General features: G+C 39.1%; 1 protein-coding gene across 2 annotated transcripts in view; it reads right to left on the bottom strand.

Annotated features, from left to right (window-relative positions):
* The window catches only part of LOC124863302 (glutamate receptor ionotropic, NMDA 2A-like), a 287376-nt gene that overhangs the window by 51042 nt on the left and 222279 nt on the right, over window positions 1-14055 (bottom strand). For both annotated transcript variants that reach the window (XM_047357637.1, XM_047357636.1), the window contains one exon: window positions 11361-11590. In XM_047357637.1, the coding sequence (XP_047213593.1) occupies window positions 11361-11590 (230 nt within the window). The remainder of the gene's footprint in view (window positions 1-11360; window positions 11591-14055) is intronic.

Genomic DNA, 14055 nt, shown 5'->3' with positions numbered 1-14055 from the left:
ATCCAGCATCGCAGGCAGCTTTGGGATGCTTTGAACAGCTCGATAAGTCAGGTAATCGCCAGCTCCATTAAGCAGAAATCCTGTTATCAAAAATCCAAATATATAAACGTCTTCTGCGTCCTCAACCGACATTGTAGTAAAGCACACAATCTTCCCCTGTTGCCAGGAATCCATTGTGTATCCAGAGAAGAATGTTCTGGCTAGGGAAGAGGGTTCTCCTTTAACCTGTCATCCCATGGAAAAAAGTTGATCAATTGCATTGAGAGACCAGCTGACCAAATCCATATTTTGCAAGTTTGGAAGATTTGTAAAGTGAGGCTCTGAGAAAAACACAGACAAAAGCAGATGCAGAAGCAGGCAAGAGGGAGGGAGAGAAAACACATGCGTCCTCCACCGAGAGCGTGAATTTAGTGTTAGTTTACATATATATTTAGCACCAATTCACAACAAACATCATCTCTGTTAATTGAAATTTGGTTTTGTGTTTTGCTTCATCTTGGTACTTATATTCTGCTCCCTTGTTCCCTGTGTGTTTTATCTGCCATTTCTCCTATTTCCATAGTTCAATTTCAATTACTTGCCTTCCTTCACGACTGCACCCAGCTTTAAATCAACCTCCAGCTCCTTGTTCAGTAATCAAATTTCCAGCTTTAATATATTTTAGTTAGTCAGCTCTTGTACAGATCATCTTGTTATTCCCACCAGCCTGTTTCCTTGTGTTCCTCTTGTGATGTATTGCTTTAGATTCCTCCCTGGACCTTAGTTTATGTACGTTTTTGAATTTCCTCTTTTCCCTGACTCTTGCCTCCCCCCTGCAGTTCTGTCATGCTCTGTAACATTTCACGACAGTCTCACGGCACTTTACGGAAAAAAAAAGGGAATTCATTCCAATCATGCAGATAGATTCAAAGTCAGTTACATATATTTCAATTTAATCCCAGCCAGCCATTTTTCTGTATCCCAACCTACTATTTCTTGTAAGGTATCATTGTCAACTTCAAGAGACTGTAGCAGCCAGCTTGCCACCACCTCCCCTTCATGCCAGAAAGAGAGGTGTACTACCCCTTACAGTACAAATGTGCATCATGAGAGCTACTCCTTCCATTTTGTGCGTTTCTGGGCTTGTGTGTGGCACAAAAGAGCTGCCTCTTTTCATTTTTATAAAACAATGCTTTATAAAGTACAAAATACGGGACATATTTGAAACAGCCTCATGTTTTTATGCATTTACATATTTGTAGCTGTCCTGGCTGAACTAAAAGGCAGTATATCACATTTTTTATTTGCACTTTATTTGTTCTAACACAGAAAATACAGGTCCTTCTCAAAATATTAGCATATTGTGATAAAGTTCATTATTTTCCATAATGTCATGATGAAAATTTAACATTCATATATTTTAGATTCATTGCACACTAACTGAAATATTTCAGGTCTTTTATTGTCTTAATACGGATGATTTTGGCATACAGCTCATGAAAACCCAAAATTCCTATCTCACAAAATTAGCATATCATTAAAAGGGTCTCTAAACAAGCTATGAACCTAATCATCTGAATCAACGAGTTAACTCTAAACACCTGCAAAAGATTCCTGAGGCCTTTAAAACTCCCAGCCTGGTTCATCACTCAAAACCCCAATCATGGGTAAGACTGCCGACCTGACTGCTGTCCAGAAGGCCACTATTGACACCCTCAAGCAAGAGGGTAAGACACAGAAAGACATTTCTGAACGAATAGGCTGTTCCCAGAGTGCTGTATCAAGGCACCTCAGTGGGAAGTCTGTGGGAAGGAAAAAGTGTGGCAGAAAACGCTGCAAAACGAGAAGAGGTGACCGGATCCTGAGGAAGATTGTGGAGAAGGGCCGATTCCAGACCTTGGGGGACCTGCGGAAGCAGTGGACTGAGTCTGGAGTAGAAACATCCAGAGCCACCGTGCACAGGCGTGTGCAGGAAATGGGCTACAGGTGCCGCATTCCCCAGGTCAAGCCACTTTTGAACCAGAAACAGCGGCAGAAGCGCCTGACCTGGGCTACAGAGAAGCAGCACTGGACTGTTGCTCAGTGGTCCAAAGTACTTTTTTCGGATGAAAGCAAATTCTGCATGTCATTCGGAAATCAAGGTGCCAGTGTCTGGAGGAAGACTGGGGAGAAGGAAATGCCAAAATGCCAGAGGTCCAGTGTCAAGTACCCACAGTCAGTGATGGTCTGGGGTGCTGTGTCAGCTGCTGGTGTTGGTCCACTGTGTTTTATCAAGGGCAGGGTCAATGCAGCTAGCTATCAGGAGATTTTGGAGCACTTCATGCTTCCATCTGCTGAAAAGCTTTATGGAGATGAAGATTTCATTTTTCAGCACGACCTGGCACCTGCTCACAGTGCCAAAACCACTGGTAAATGATTTACTGACCATGGTATCACTGTGCTCAATTGGCCTGCCAACTCTCCTGACCTGAACCCCATAGAGAATCTGTGGGATATTGTGAAGAGAACGTTGAGAGACTCAAGACCCAACACTCTGGATGAGCTAAAGGCCGCTATCGAAGCATCCTGGACCTCCATAAGACCTCAGCAGTGCCACAGGCTGATTGCCTCCATGCCACGCCGCATTGAAGCAGTTATTTCTGCAAAAGGATTCCTGACCAAGTATTGAGTGCATAACTGTACATGATTATTTGAAGGTTGACGTTTTTTGTATTAAAAACACTTTTCTTTTATTGGTCGGATGAAATATGCTAATTTTGTGAGATAGGAATTTTGGGTTTTCATGAGCTGTATGCCAAAATCATCTGTATTAAGACAATAAAAGACCTGAAATATTTCAGTTAGAGTGCAATGAATCTAAAATATATGAATGTTAAATTTTCATCATGACATTATGGAAAATAATGAACTTTATCACAATATGCTAATATTTTGAGAAGGACCTGTATGTTGCCTACAGAGACTGAAATGTTTGATCAGCATCAAGAATGTATCTTCAGATATACAGAATTCACAAGTCAATATGTAAATCCTGTTTTGACTTTTTGAATAAATGCAGATGCAATTACAACATATATGTCACAATTCATCTTTATTTTGCCCATTGTTCATTTCATTTTAATTATAAGGGATGTCTTTACAGTCCTTTAAATACACTAGACTGAAAAACCACGCACTTTACTGGGCTCCCTATTACATTTTTGTTTCATATGAACTATATTTATATAGGACTTGGTATACCCATTGCCAAAATTATTCAGATTAGTATCAGGGACAAAAAATTCTGATGGAGACATTCCTTCTGATTAAAACATAGTTTTACATCAGTCAAGCCATGATGCAATTATGGTGAACAATGGAAATCTAAAAATATCTAAAACAGGTCAATATTGATAGGAATTTATGTTACATTATCTTCCCTGGAGTTAATATTGCCAACTCTTTGAGAGTATTTCATATTTATGTAAAAAAAAAACAACAACCCTCTCCATGTGGACAGAATAAAGACAAGTTGAGTTGCTTATGTTAAGTTCTCCAGCTGAAGAATAAAATAAACAGAACTTGTGGCGAAACACAGATATGTTACTCTTTACCATCAGTCCAGCGAATCAGTGAAAATGGTATGGCTTTGTGTGGACAAGATCCCAAGCAATACCAATGCAAGAAGCAAGATATTGCAGGTTTAATGCTATGTTTGCTTCATTTTCAGTCCTGCTGATATCTATAGGAGTAAGCAAGTCACTACTCCAGAGGTGCCTGAACTGATGCATTGCTGTATTCCCCTCATACCTAATATATATCTGGAATTTCAGGCATTGGCACAAGAAACTGTACAGACCCTGTTGGGAAGGGCCATGTTTTGTTTCATCTGGTCATGCACATCCTTATTTCTCTAACTTTCCAGGTGCAGCCAATGGCCCACCAAAGCCCAATAAAATGTCATGACAGATTGTTGTAATATGTTACATAAACGTCAAAAGTCGCCAACAGAAACACTTAACACTTATATGTGCAGCTGAAAAACTATTTTACAGATGTGCTTACTTTCATTCTTATTCTGTTACTACAGTATGCAGCAACATCAAATGTTTTTCATCATCAATCATCAGTGTAGTGCATCTGAAGAGGTAGCTTAAAAATCAGTGCTGTTCATGTTTGTGCCAGAAGAAGCAAAAGGACCTCAAACTGTACAAACTTTACAAGTGCTCTTCTTCTGGGAAACATCAATGCCACCTTGTTAAAGTTACAATATTAAACAGCCAGTTTCGCTAAAGACAAAATGCAAATGAACTACTTTGCACTTTTCCAAGTAACTGCCCTTAGACATCTATCTCCATGCAAAGCCCTTATTGTTGTAACCCTCTTTTGCCTCATCTTTATTTATTTCCATGGCATTTAAAACTTCTAAGGTTTAGCTGTCAGGTCATGAGAGGGCAAGTATGTCAAATGGGTTCACCAACGAGACATTTCTAACCCTCTTGGAAAATTCAGATAGGCACTTTTACTGAATAAATTATCAGAGAAACTGTTTCAAGAATTGAATCTTGTATAAGAGTGCTACTGCAAAGACCATGCAAACAGAACAACAGAAGTTGTCTAGCTGAAATACATGTGTTAGATTTCTTTCTTCAAATCATATATGAAATGCCTTCTTTATCAAGAAAAAATCTAATTCTAATATATAAATAATAAATAATATATAATATAATATATATTCTGTCAAATTAGTAACCCAGCCTTAAACTCCACTTACTTGCCAACATATCAGCTCAGTACACTCCTTTTAAATAATTGAAAATAAAAAAATAAAAACATTCTTGTATGCATTAACTTATGTTAAGGCAAAGATCAGTTTTTACTGTGCAATTGTACTACTACTGTAATTCTTTACTATCAGGATGTCCACAAAATGCAGTTAAAAGCCTTCAGCTGATTCAAAATGCTGCAGCAAGAGTTCTGATGAAAATTAAAAAGAGAGATCATATTTCTCCTATTTTAGCTTCCCTTCATTGGCTCCCTGTTAAAACCAGAATCGAATTTAAAAAAAGAGATTTGATTGTTCCATATGTTCCTAACAGAGCACTTTGTTATCAGACTGCAGGTTTACTGGTGGTTCCTAGAGTCTCTAGAAGTAGAATGGGAGGCAGATCCTTTAGTTATCAGGCTCCTCTCATGTGGAACCAGCTCCCAGTTTTAGTCTGTGAGGCAGACACCCTGTCTACTTTTAAGGCTAGGCTTAAAACTTTCCTTTTTGATAAAGCTTATAGTTAGAGTGGCTTAGGTTATCCTGAGCTATCTCTGTAGTTATGCTGCTATAGGCTTAGGCTGCTGGAGGACATAATGACCACTTTCACTCTCGCCGCTACATTCTCATACTACTCTCCAATTTTGCATTATTTGCTGTTATTTCAGCTTTTAATTTTATGTTCTCTCTCTTTTCTCTTCCTAGAGGCTACACCTGGCCTGACTCTGTGTCTACCTGTGACACCTTTCTGGAGAGGGGCATCGTCCAAGCTTGTGCTGGCAACAACTTAATGCTCACCTTCTACTGATGATACATTTGGCCCTGCCTTTCAGTGTTGCCTTTCTTGTAACCTTGTCTCACACCTAGACATAAACTGAGTGTTTACTGTGACTAACTGTACAGGTCCTTCTCAAAATATTAGCATATTGTGATAAAGTTCATTATTTTCCATGATATCATGATGAAAATTTAACATTCATATATTTTAGATTCATTGCACACTAACTGAAATATTTCAGGTCTTTTATTGTTTTAATACAGATGATTTTGGCATACAGCTCATGAAAACCCAAAATTCCTATCTCACAAAATTAGCATATTTCATCCGACCAATAAAAGAAAAGTGTTTTTAATACAAAAAACGTCAACCTTCAAATAATCATGTACAGTTATGCACTCAATACTTGGTCGGAAATCCTTTGGCAGAAATGACTGCTTCAATGCGGCGTGGCATGGAGGCAATCAGCCTGTGGCACTGCTGAGGTCTTATGGAGGCCCAGGATGCTTTGATAGCGGCCTTTAGCTCATCCAGAGTGTTGGGTCTTGAGTCTCTCAACGTTCTCTTCACAATATCCCACAGATTCTCTATGGGGTTCAGGTCAGGAGAGTTGGCAGGCCAATTGAGCACAGTGATACCATGGTCAGTAAACCATTTACCAGTGGTTGTGGCACTGTGAGCAGGTGCCAGGTCGTGCTGAAATATGAAATCTTCATCTCCATAAAGCTTTTCAGCAGATGGAAGCATGAAGTGCTCCAAAATCTCCTGATAGCTAGCTGCATTGACCCTGCCCTTGATAAAACACAGTGGACCAACACCAGCAGCTGACACGGCACCCCAGACCATCACTGACTATGGGTACTTAACACTGGACTTCTGGCATTTTGGCATTTCCTTCTCCCCAGTCTTCCTCCAGACTCTGGCACCTTGATTTCCGAATTACATGCAGAATTTGCTTTCATCCGAAAAAAGTACTTTGGACCACTGAGCAACAGTCCAGTGCTGCTTCTCTGTAGCCCAGGTCAGGCGCTTCTGCCGCTGTTTCTGGTTCAAAAGTGGCTTGACCTGGGGAATGCGGCACCTGTAGCCCATTTCCTGCACACGCCTGTGCACGGTGGCTCTGGATGTTTCTACTCCAGACTCAGTCCACTGCTTCCGCAGGTCCCCCAAGGTCTGGAATCAGCCCTTCTCCACAATCTTCCTCAGGGTCCGGTCACCTCTTCTCGTTGTGCAGCGTTTTCTGCCACACGTTTTCCTTCCCACAGACTTCCCACTGAGGTGCCTTGATACAGCACTCTGGGAACAGCCTATTTGTTCAGAAATTTCTTTCTGTGTCTTACCCTCTTGCTTGAGAGTGTCAATAGTGGCCTTCTGGACAGCAGTCAGGTCGGCAGTCTTACCCATGATTGGGGTTTTGAGTGATGAACCAGGCTGGGAGTTTTAAAGGCCTCAGGAATCTTTTGCAGGTGTTTAGAGTTAACTTGTTGATTCAGATGATTAAGTTCATAGCTCGTTTAGAGACCCTTTTAATGATATGCTAATTTTGTGAGATAGGAATTTTGGGTTTTCATGAGCTGTATGCCAAAATCATCCATATTAAGACAATAAAAGACCTGAAATATTTCAGTTAGTGTGCAATGAATCTAAAATATATGAATGTTAAATTTTCATCATTACATTATGGAAAATAATGAACTTTATCACAATATGCTAATATTTTGAGAAGGACCTGTATGTGCTCTCTTTCATACTCTAACCTTGAAAACTGGCTCAGAGTTTATCTGTTTTTTTTTCCTAGATGAAACGACTAAAGAAGCTATATCCATTAACATTTATTTTTTCTTCCCATAGAAAGTATTCCTGGATCAGTGCTTTTGTGTTCTTTTTGTGTCTCTGCTGTGTTCTCTCAAAACCCCAGTCGGTCAGTGGCAGATGGCCGCTCACACCGAGCCTGGTTCTGCTGGAGGTTTCTTCCTGTTAAAAGGGAGTTTTTCCAGTCCACTGTTGCTACATGCATGCTCAGTATGAGGGATTGCTGTAAAGTCAATGCCAGTGACTGTCCACTGTCACTACATGCTCATCCAGGAGGAGTAAACGCTACAAGTCTGACTCAATGCAATCTGCTGGGTTTCCTTAGATAGAAAAACGTTTTATCTAATTTGAATAAATAACTGAATCTGACTGCACTGTTCAATGGTTAGGATTAATTAGAATGTATTAACCTGACTTGAAATCTATATGATTCGATTTAATCGACTTAGCCCATTTGAAAGTTACCCACCTTTCACACAATGCAACAGGAAACAACACTCTCCAATTATTTTTATCTCTGCCTTTCTCCCTCCCTGTTGGATGGGGTAAGGGGGAGTCAGGTTTAGCCTGAACCGGCTCAGTTATGGTTGAGGTGCAAACACACCCTCCATTTCTGCTACCTGTGCGACTCCTTCTCTTTTCCAATGGTTATAATCAGTCTGACAGAGAGAGGTATCCCAATCCTTGTGGTATTTAATAACAATGGCCACCAGTGGGCTCTACATGGACAAACTTTATCAGTTTATTACTTTACTTAATACCCCTACACATAGCCCATTCTGAAATGACCAAACTTTATCACTCAGTAGTTTAATCTAACCCTCCAACAACCCCCCTCCATTCCAAACCCTTTGTGAAGTTCCTTGACACGACGTGTTGTGAATTGGTGCTATATAAATAAAACTGAATTGAATTGAATTGTAGGAATAAACGTCTTTTCAAATAAATTCTAACTAAATGTACACAGGATATGTCACACTGCAATTTGAACTTATTTCAAATAATCTAAAAGCAGAATTAAAGGTGTTTGTTACCTCAAATGTTTATGTAGTTTAGGGAAGTTGACTTATTTGGTTTCTCTGGTCCATAGTTGTCCAAAAAGAAGAATAGGATAAAAAAGCAAGTTGAACACTTCACAAGGCTCAATGTTCAGCAACTTAAGTGCATCCAGTCATTCGTCCCTTTTGTCTGGCCCATTTACCCCCTGTTCTTTCTAGATCTTTTGCTTCCACACTCTCATGTTATTCCTTTCTCCACCTAAACTGTCAGCTGGCCCATATCTTTCCGTCTGTTGTTATGCACCATCTTGTACGTCTTGGCCTTTCACTAGGCCTCAGTCGCCCTCTCTCCCAGTTGATGCTCTCCCAACTCATACATCTGGAACTGTGTCCTTAGGAAATCTATGCCCTTTCTTTTTATTTCATTTGTGTTTCTCTACATCCGGTTTGACCTTTGCCTTTTCCATTTAAAATGTTCTTCCTCATAAGCCTTACCAACTTTGTCCCTCTTTTAACAAACGTGTATTTAAGCATAGATAGTATACATTAGTACCATTAAAAAAATAGATATCTTATTTTTTGAACCATAACATGTACATCCACATTTCAAGCAAGATTTGGCTTTTTAAATTTTGTTATTTTTGTAATTTACAAAAATGACCACCAAACATTTTTAAGCATATATCTCGCCCCCCTGCTGTGATATCCAATGATATGTCCCTTCTTAACAACCTAGTATTCAGGTTTTTCAGGCTGACCTATTGCTTAACAAACCTAAGCAACCGACAAATACTTAGCTGGCGTCAAATTAGTATTACGTCGAGCGGTAAATTAGACAGCTTTACAGCTCTGTACATTTCAAAAGTTGAGTACCCTTTAGGATTTTACCATGTTGTGAGAATTATCTGTTGTCAACAGGTTTTTTTCTCTGTTGTGTACCAACTCAAAGACTACACTGAAAATGGGACTTACTGTGGATGGTAGAAATGCAAGAAATAGGATAGTGACGTGCAGCAAACATTGGCCACCCTCAGCTTGGAAGCTTTTACTATGTAAAGATTGCCACTTGCAGCACAAGTGAGGTGTTTAAAAATAATGTAAGAGGAAACAAAATAGCTGTAATATGCCTAAACTTTATTTTCTGTGGAGGTATTTTAGCTGTTTCTTCAGACTGCTGCAACAGGGAATTAGACATCAACAGAAAATTAGAAGCTCAATGTATTGTAGCAAATGTCCTCTAGATTATCCATTTTAATAGGTCAGTTCTGTCTGTTATGGAACACTATGGATATTGAAATATTGGTAATCTTCTGAAAATTTCACAGTTAAATTATACATACTCCACAGGGATTACACAGAGCAATGACTTCTCAGTTGGCTAATCATGCCTAATGTGCAAAATGTTATTCTGAGACAACAGTAAATCAAAGCCTTTTCCTTTCAGGTATTAAATGTGATGTTATTTATTTCTAAATGATCTTGTTGAAAAAAAAAAAGTATTGTTTGGAAGGGTACACATCAGATTTTCATGTAACTTTTAAGAGCATTTCTGTAATCGTAGCTATGTAGCTGTTGCTGCCAACATTTCAAGAAAATCTGCCTTGGGCAACTAATTAACAAGCTACACTTAAAGAGTGCTCCAGGCAAAACCACTGCTCGGGACTATTTTTTAATCCTAGTCTTGCTAAATTTCTGACTATTACTGCCTTTAATACTTGCGATCAATCCCTCCCGCCCCAATCACTTTCATAGATACACTGTATGACTGAATAAATGTATATCCACTGAATGTTTTATTGTAGTTGAACTAGAGCAGAATAAGTAAAGGCCTCTGGTGTCAGGCTACTGCGTCTTTCTTCCAAAAGACGCGCACAAGCACTAAATTATCTCTGTGATGGCACACTGGACTCACACTCAAAATGAACCTCGCGAGCTTTAACAGTGCCAGAAATTGTTCAATGTGAAATATCCTCCCATGGGTTTGGAACTAGGTTGTCAGGCAGTTGGATGCCGAGACATTCTGTTAGATCTTCATCATAAGATTTTGAGCCTGAATTGAAGAAATAATCTTTTTTCCTCTCTCCAAACATAATTTAATCATTATATTATTTGATTACACAATTTATGTTCTCTAGTCTCCATTTTTAATTTTATGACCAAGCTCAGTTGTACTCTCCATCCTTCCAACAATCTTCAGACCCGCTGTCCCACTTCTGAGAGATTTGCATTGGGTCCCTCAAGATTCCAAACCCAATGCAGGGCTCTATTCCAGAATAACTAGTTGCACTGGTGCAAATAACTTGTTCTGTTAAATGCACTGCCACAAATTGTTTTATATGTGACACACTGCTCCGAGCAACCTGGTCGTGAGTATGCGTAGTTTCACTGCCTCTCTCACTGACAGGTGCATTCCCCTTCTACATCCCTAGTGTGGTTTAATGGCCTTAAATCCTACCTTCCTTTCTTTTTGTTTTTCCAAAGCTACATGGCAAAATAACTCTGGCCCCCCGTCCAATGACGTCATGGCAGAAAGTGTGGAAATTGTAGGAATTTGTTATCAGGAATGAAGAAAATTGGTTATGAACCTTTGACTATGAAACCTCAAATGTCCGCCGACAGTGCGCAGAATTTGGGCTGCTCACAGTACGCCAGGCTATGTTTTGTTTTTGTAGTGTAGACACATATTATGGTAATATCATGGTAATATCACACAAAGTATATTTGAGTCATGCTTCTAGACAACATGTTACAGTAAGATAGCCAAAAACTGCAGGTCTTGCAGAAATATGTTTAAGGGTTTGTTTGATTTATCAAATAACTTTGTATTAACTGTGTATTAGAAGAAAATAAGTTTAGCTCATAACTGCCATCTTATTATTTTACTGCAACTATTTTACAGCAACATCACAAAGACACTTGGTGTTCTTTAAAATAAAAGCACTTTCTGATATATTGAACTACGTCATCACTGATGCAGCTTACTTCTCCAACTCTAAATTATCCTTAGGGAACATTAATAAAGTCATTTTTTCATTTTGTTTGTCCTCACCTTGTTGTCTGACAGCCCAGTGACTTGGTCAACAAACTCCTCCTGAATCATGAAGGCAGCCAAGTTAGCAGTGTAGGAGGCTAGGAAGATGACAGCAAAGAAGGCCCACACTGACACAATGAACTTGCTGGTGGTTCCTTTGGGGTTTTGCACTGGCACAGAGTTGTTAAAGACCAGACCCCACAGCAGCCAAACTGCCTTGCCCATGGTAAAAGAAGGACCATGGGGGTCTGAAAGATACAGTAAAAAGAGGAGAGACATTTCACAGAATAAGTTACATTTTCAAAAACAATAGTAATAATCTCTATAATTGTTTCATCAGTGTCACTTACAGCCTGAAATCACAACATTTTGGAAATGTAAGAAAATAATCTTTTTTTTTTAACATAAATATAAGCTTATTTGTCCTTTAGAAAGTATGTTTGCAAGATATTTTATTTCTATATATTATATTTATATTGTCTTTGTTTATTTAACATAAATCCATGCATGTACATCAGGCCTGCAAAATGTTGACAATCCTTCCTAGATAATGTATTGTTTAAGAATGGCTATACACACGTTCACAACGGTCTCACTTGCTCTAGTAAAAACAAAGCTTATTTTTGTTTTGGACATTGTTGGAGGATTATTTGCAATATTTTACTCATATAAAGATGGGTTTAAATTTTATATGGAGGGTGTTGTATTCTGGAATGTAGACTGGGCAGCAGAACCGTAGCTGAGCAAAGCCTAGAACTATGACATGCTGGAAACAATAATACGACTGCTTTTTATTCTAAGGTTAATTCACTGGATGACACTATTGATTATTTATGGGTAGTACGTAAACTTGGAAGTAAGAGAAAACTGTCTTTTTGTTTTGACTGCCTTTCTATTAACATTCCTAAACACACTATCTGTGCTGGCAGCTAGCATTGCCCACAAGGGGGGCAAAATCTAATGTATATCCTGGTGTTTTCATGCAAATATCAGTAAAAACCAAAAGCAGTTATACAGGTCCTTCTCAAAAAATTAGCATATTGTGATAAAGTTCATTATTTTCCATAACGTCATGATGAAAATTTAACATTCATATATTTTAGATTCATTGCACACTAACTGAAATATTTCAGGTCTTTTATTGTCTTAATACGGATGATTTTGGCATACAGCTCATGAAAACCCAAAATTCCTATCTCACAAAATTAGCATATCATTAAAAGGGTCTCTAAACGAGCTATGAACCTAATCATCTGAATCAATGAGTTAACTCTAAACACCTGCAAAAGATTCCTGAGGCCTTTAAAACTCCCAGCCTGGTTCATCACTCAAAACCCCAATCATGGGTAAGACTGCCGACCTGACTGCTGTCCAGAAGGCCACTATTGACACCCTCAAGCAAGAGGGTAAGACACAGAAAGACATTTCTGAACGAATAGGCTGTTCCCAGAGTGCTGTATCAAGGCACCTCAGTGGGAAGTCTGTGGGAAGGAAAAAGTGTGGCAGAAAACGCTGCACAACGAGAAGAGGTGACCGGACCCTGAGGAAGATTGTGGAGAAGGGCCGATTCCAGACCTTGGGGGACCTGCGGAAGCAGTGGACTGAGTCTGGAGTAGAAACATCCAGAGCCACCGTGCACAGGCGTGTGCAGGAAATGGGCTACAGGTGCCGCATTCCCCAGGTCAAGCCTCTTTTGAACCAGAAACAGCGGCAGAAGCGCCTGACCTGGGCTACAGAGAAGCAGCACTGGACTGTTGCTCAGTGGTCCAACACTCAAGACCCAACACTCTGGATGAGCTAAAGGCCGCTATCGAAGCATCCTGGGCCTCCATAAGACCTCAGCAGTGCCACAGGCTGATTGCCTCCATGCCACGCCGCATTGAAGCAGTCATTTCTGCAAAAGGATTCCTGACCAAGTATTGAGTGCATAACTGTACATGATTATTTGAAGGTTGACATTTTTTGTATTAAAAACACTTTTCTTTTATTGGTCGGATGAAATATGCTAATTTTGTGAGATAGTAATTTTGGGTTTTCATGAGCTGTCTGCCAAAATCATCTGTATTAAGACAATAAAAGACATGAAATATTCCAGTTAGTGTGCAATGAATCTAAAATATATGAATGTTAAATTTTCATCATTACATTATAGAAAATAATGAACTTTATCACAATATGCTAATTTTTTGAGAAGGACCTGTTGAAGTAGTGTTGACTACTGTTACCTACTGGTCAGCATAACATACCAAGAATTGCACGGATTTCTTAGGGAAGCCCCATCCTGCTTGGACATCAAGATACATGACAGGTGCTGCCCTTTGAAGTGTAGTTTGAATACCTACGCTATTTTTCTTGTCTGGAGGATAAGTTGTATTTTTTTATATATTTTAATATATGTGAAATACTGAACAAATTTAACCCAAGTAGAAGCAAATTGTGCTTAAAATATCAGTTTATTTTTCCTTGTAAGTACTACCAACATAAAAACTTAAATTACCTTTTCCTGGAGTTTATGGATTGATACTTGGGGGTAACAAGACCTCGCTTGCAAATCTTGCAAATTAACATGGCATGGAATTTTTCATAAATGCCATTTTTGCATCACTCTCGTTGCTATCAGCATGTTCATATCTCTGCAAAAATAAGTCTAAGCTAATAATATAAGGCCAGAATGTCCAGGTATGGGTTTAAGGCTTGACTTCTGTTTGTCTTC

The sequence above is a fragment of the Girardinichthys multiradiatus genome, chromosome X (assembly GCF_021462225.1).
Source record: "Girardinichthys multiradiatus isolate DD_20200921_A chromosome X, DD_fGirMul_XY1, whole genome shotgun sequence".
Lineage (NCBI taxonomy): Eukaryota > Metazoa > Chordata > Actinopteri > Cyprinodontiformes > Goodeidae > Girardinichthys > Girardinichthys multiradiatus.
Note: the sequence above shows the minus strand (reverse complement) of the source record. Positions and strands in the feature narration are given on the sequence as shown.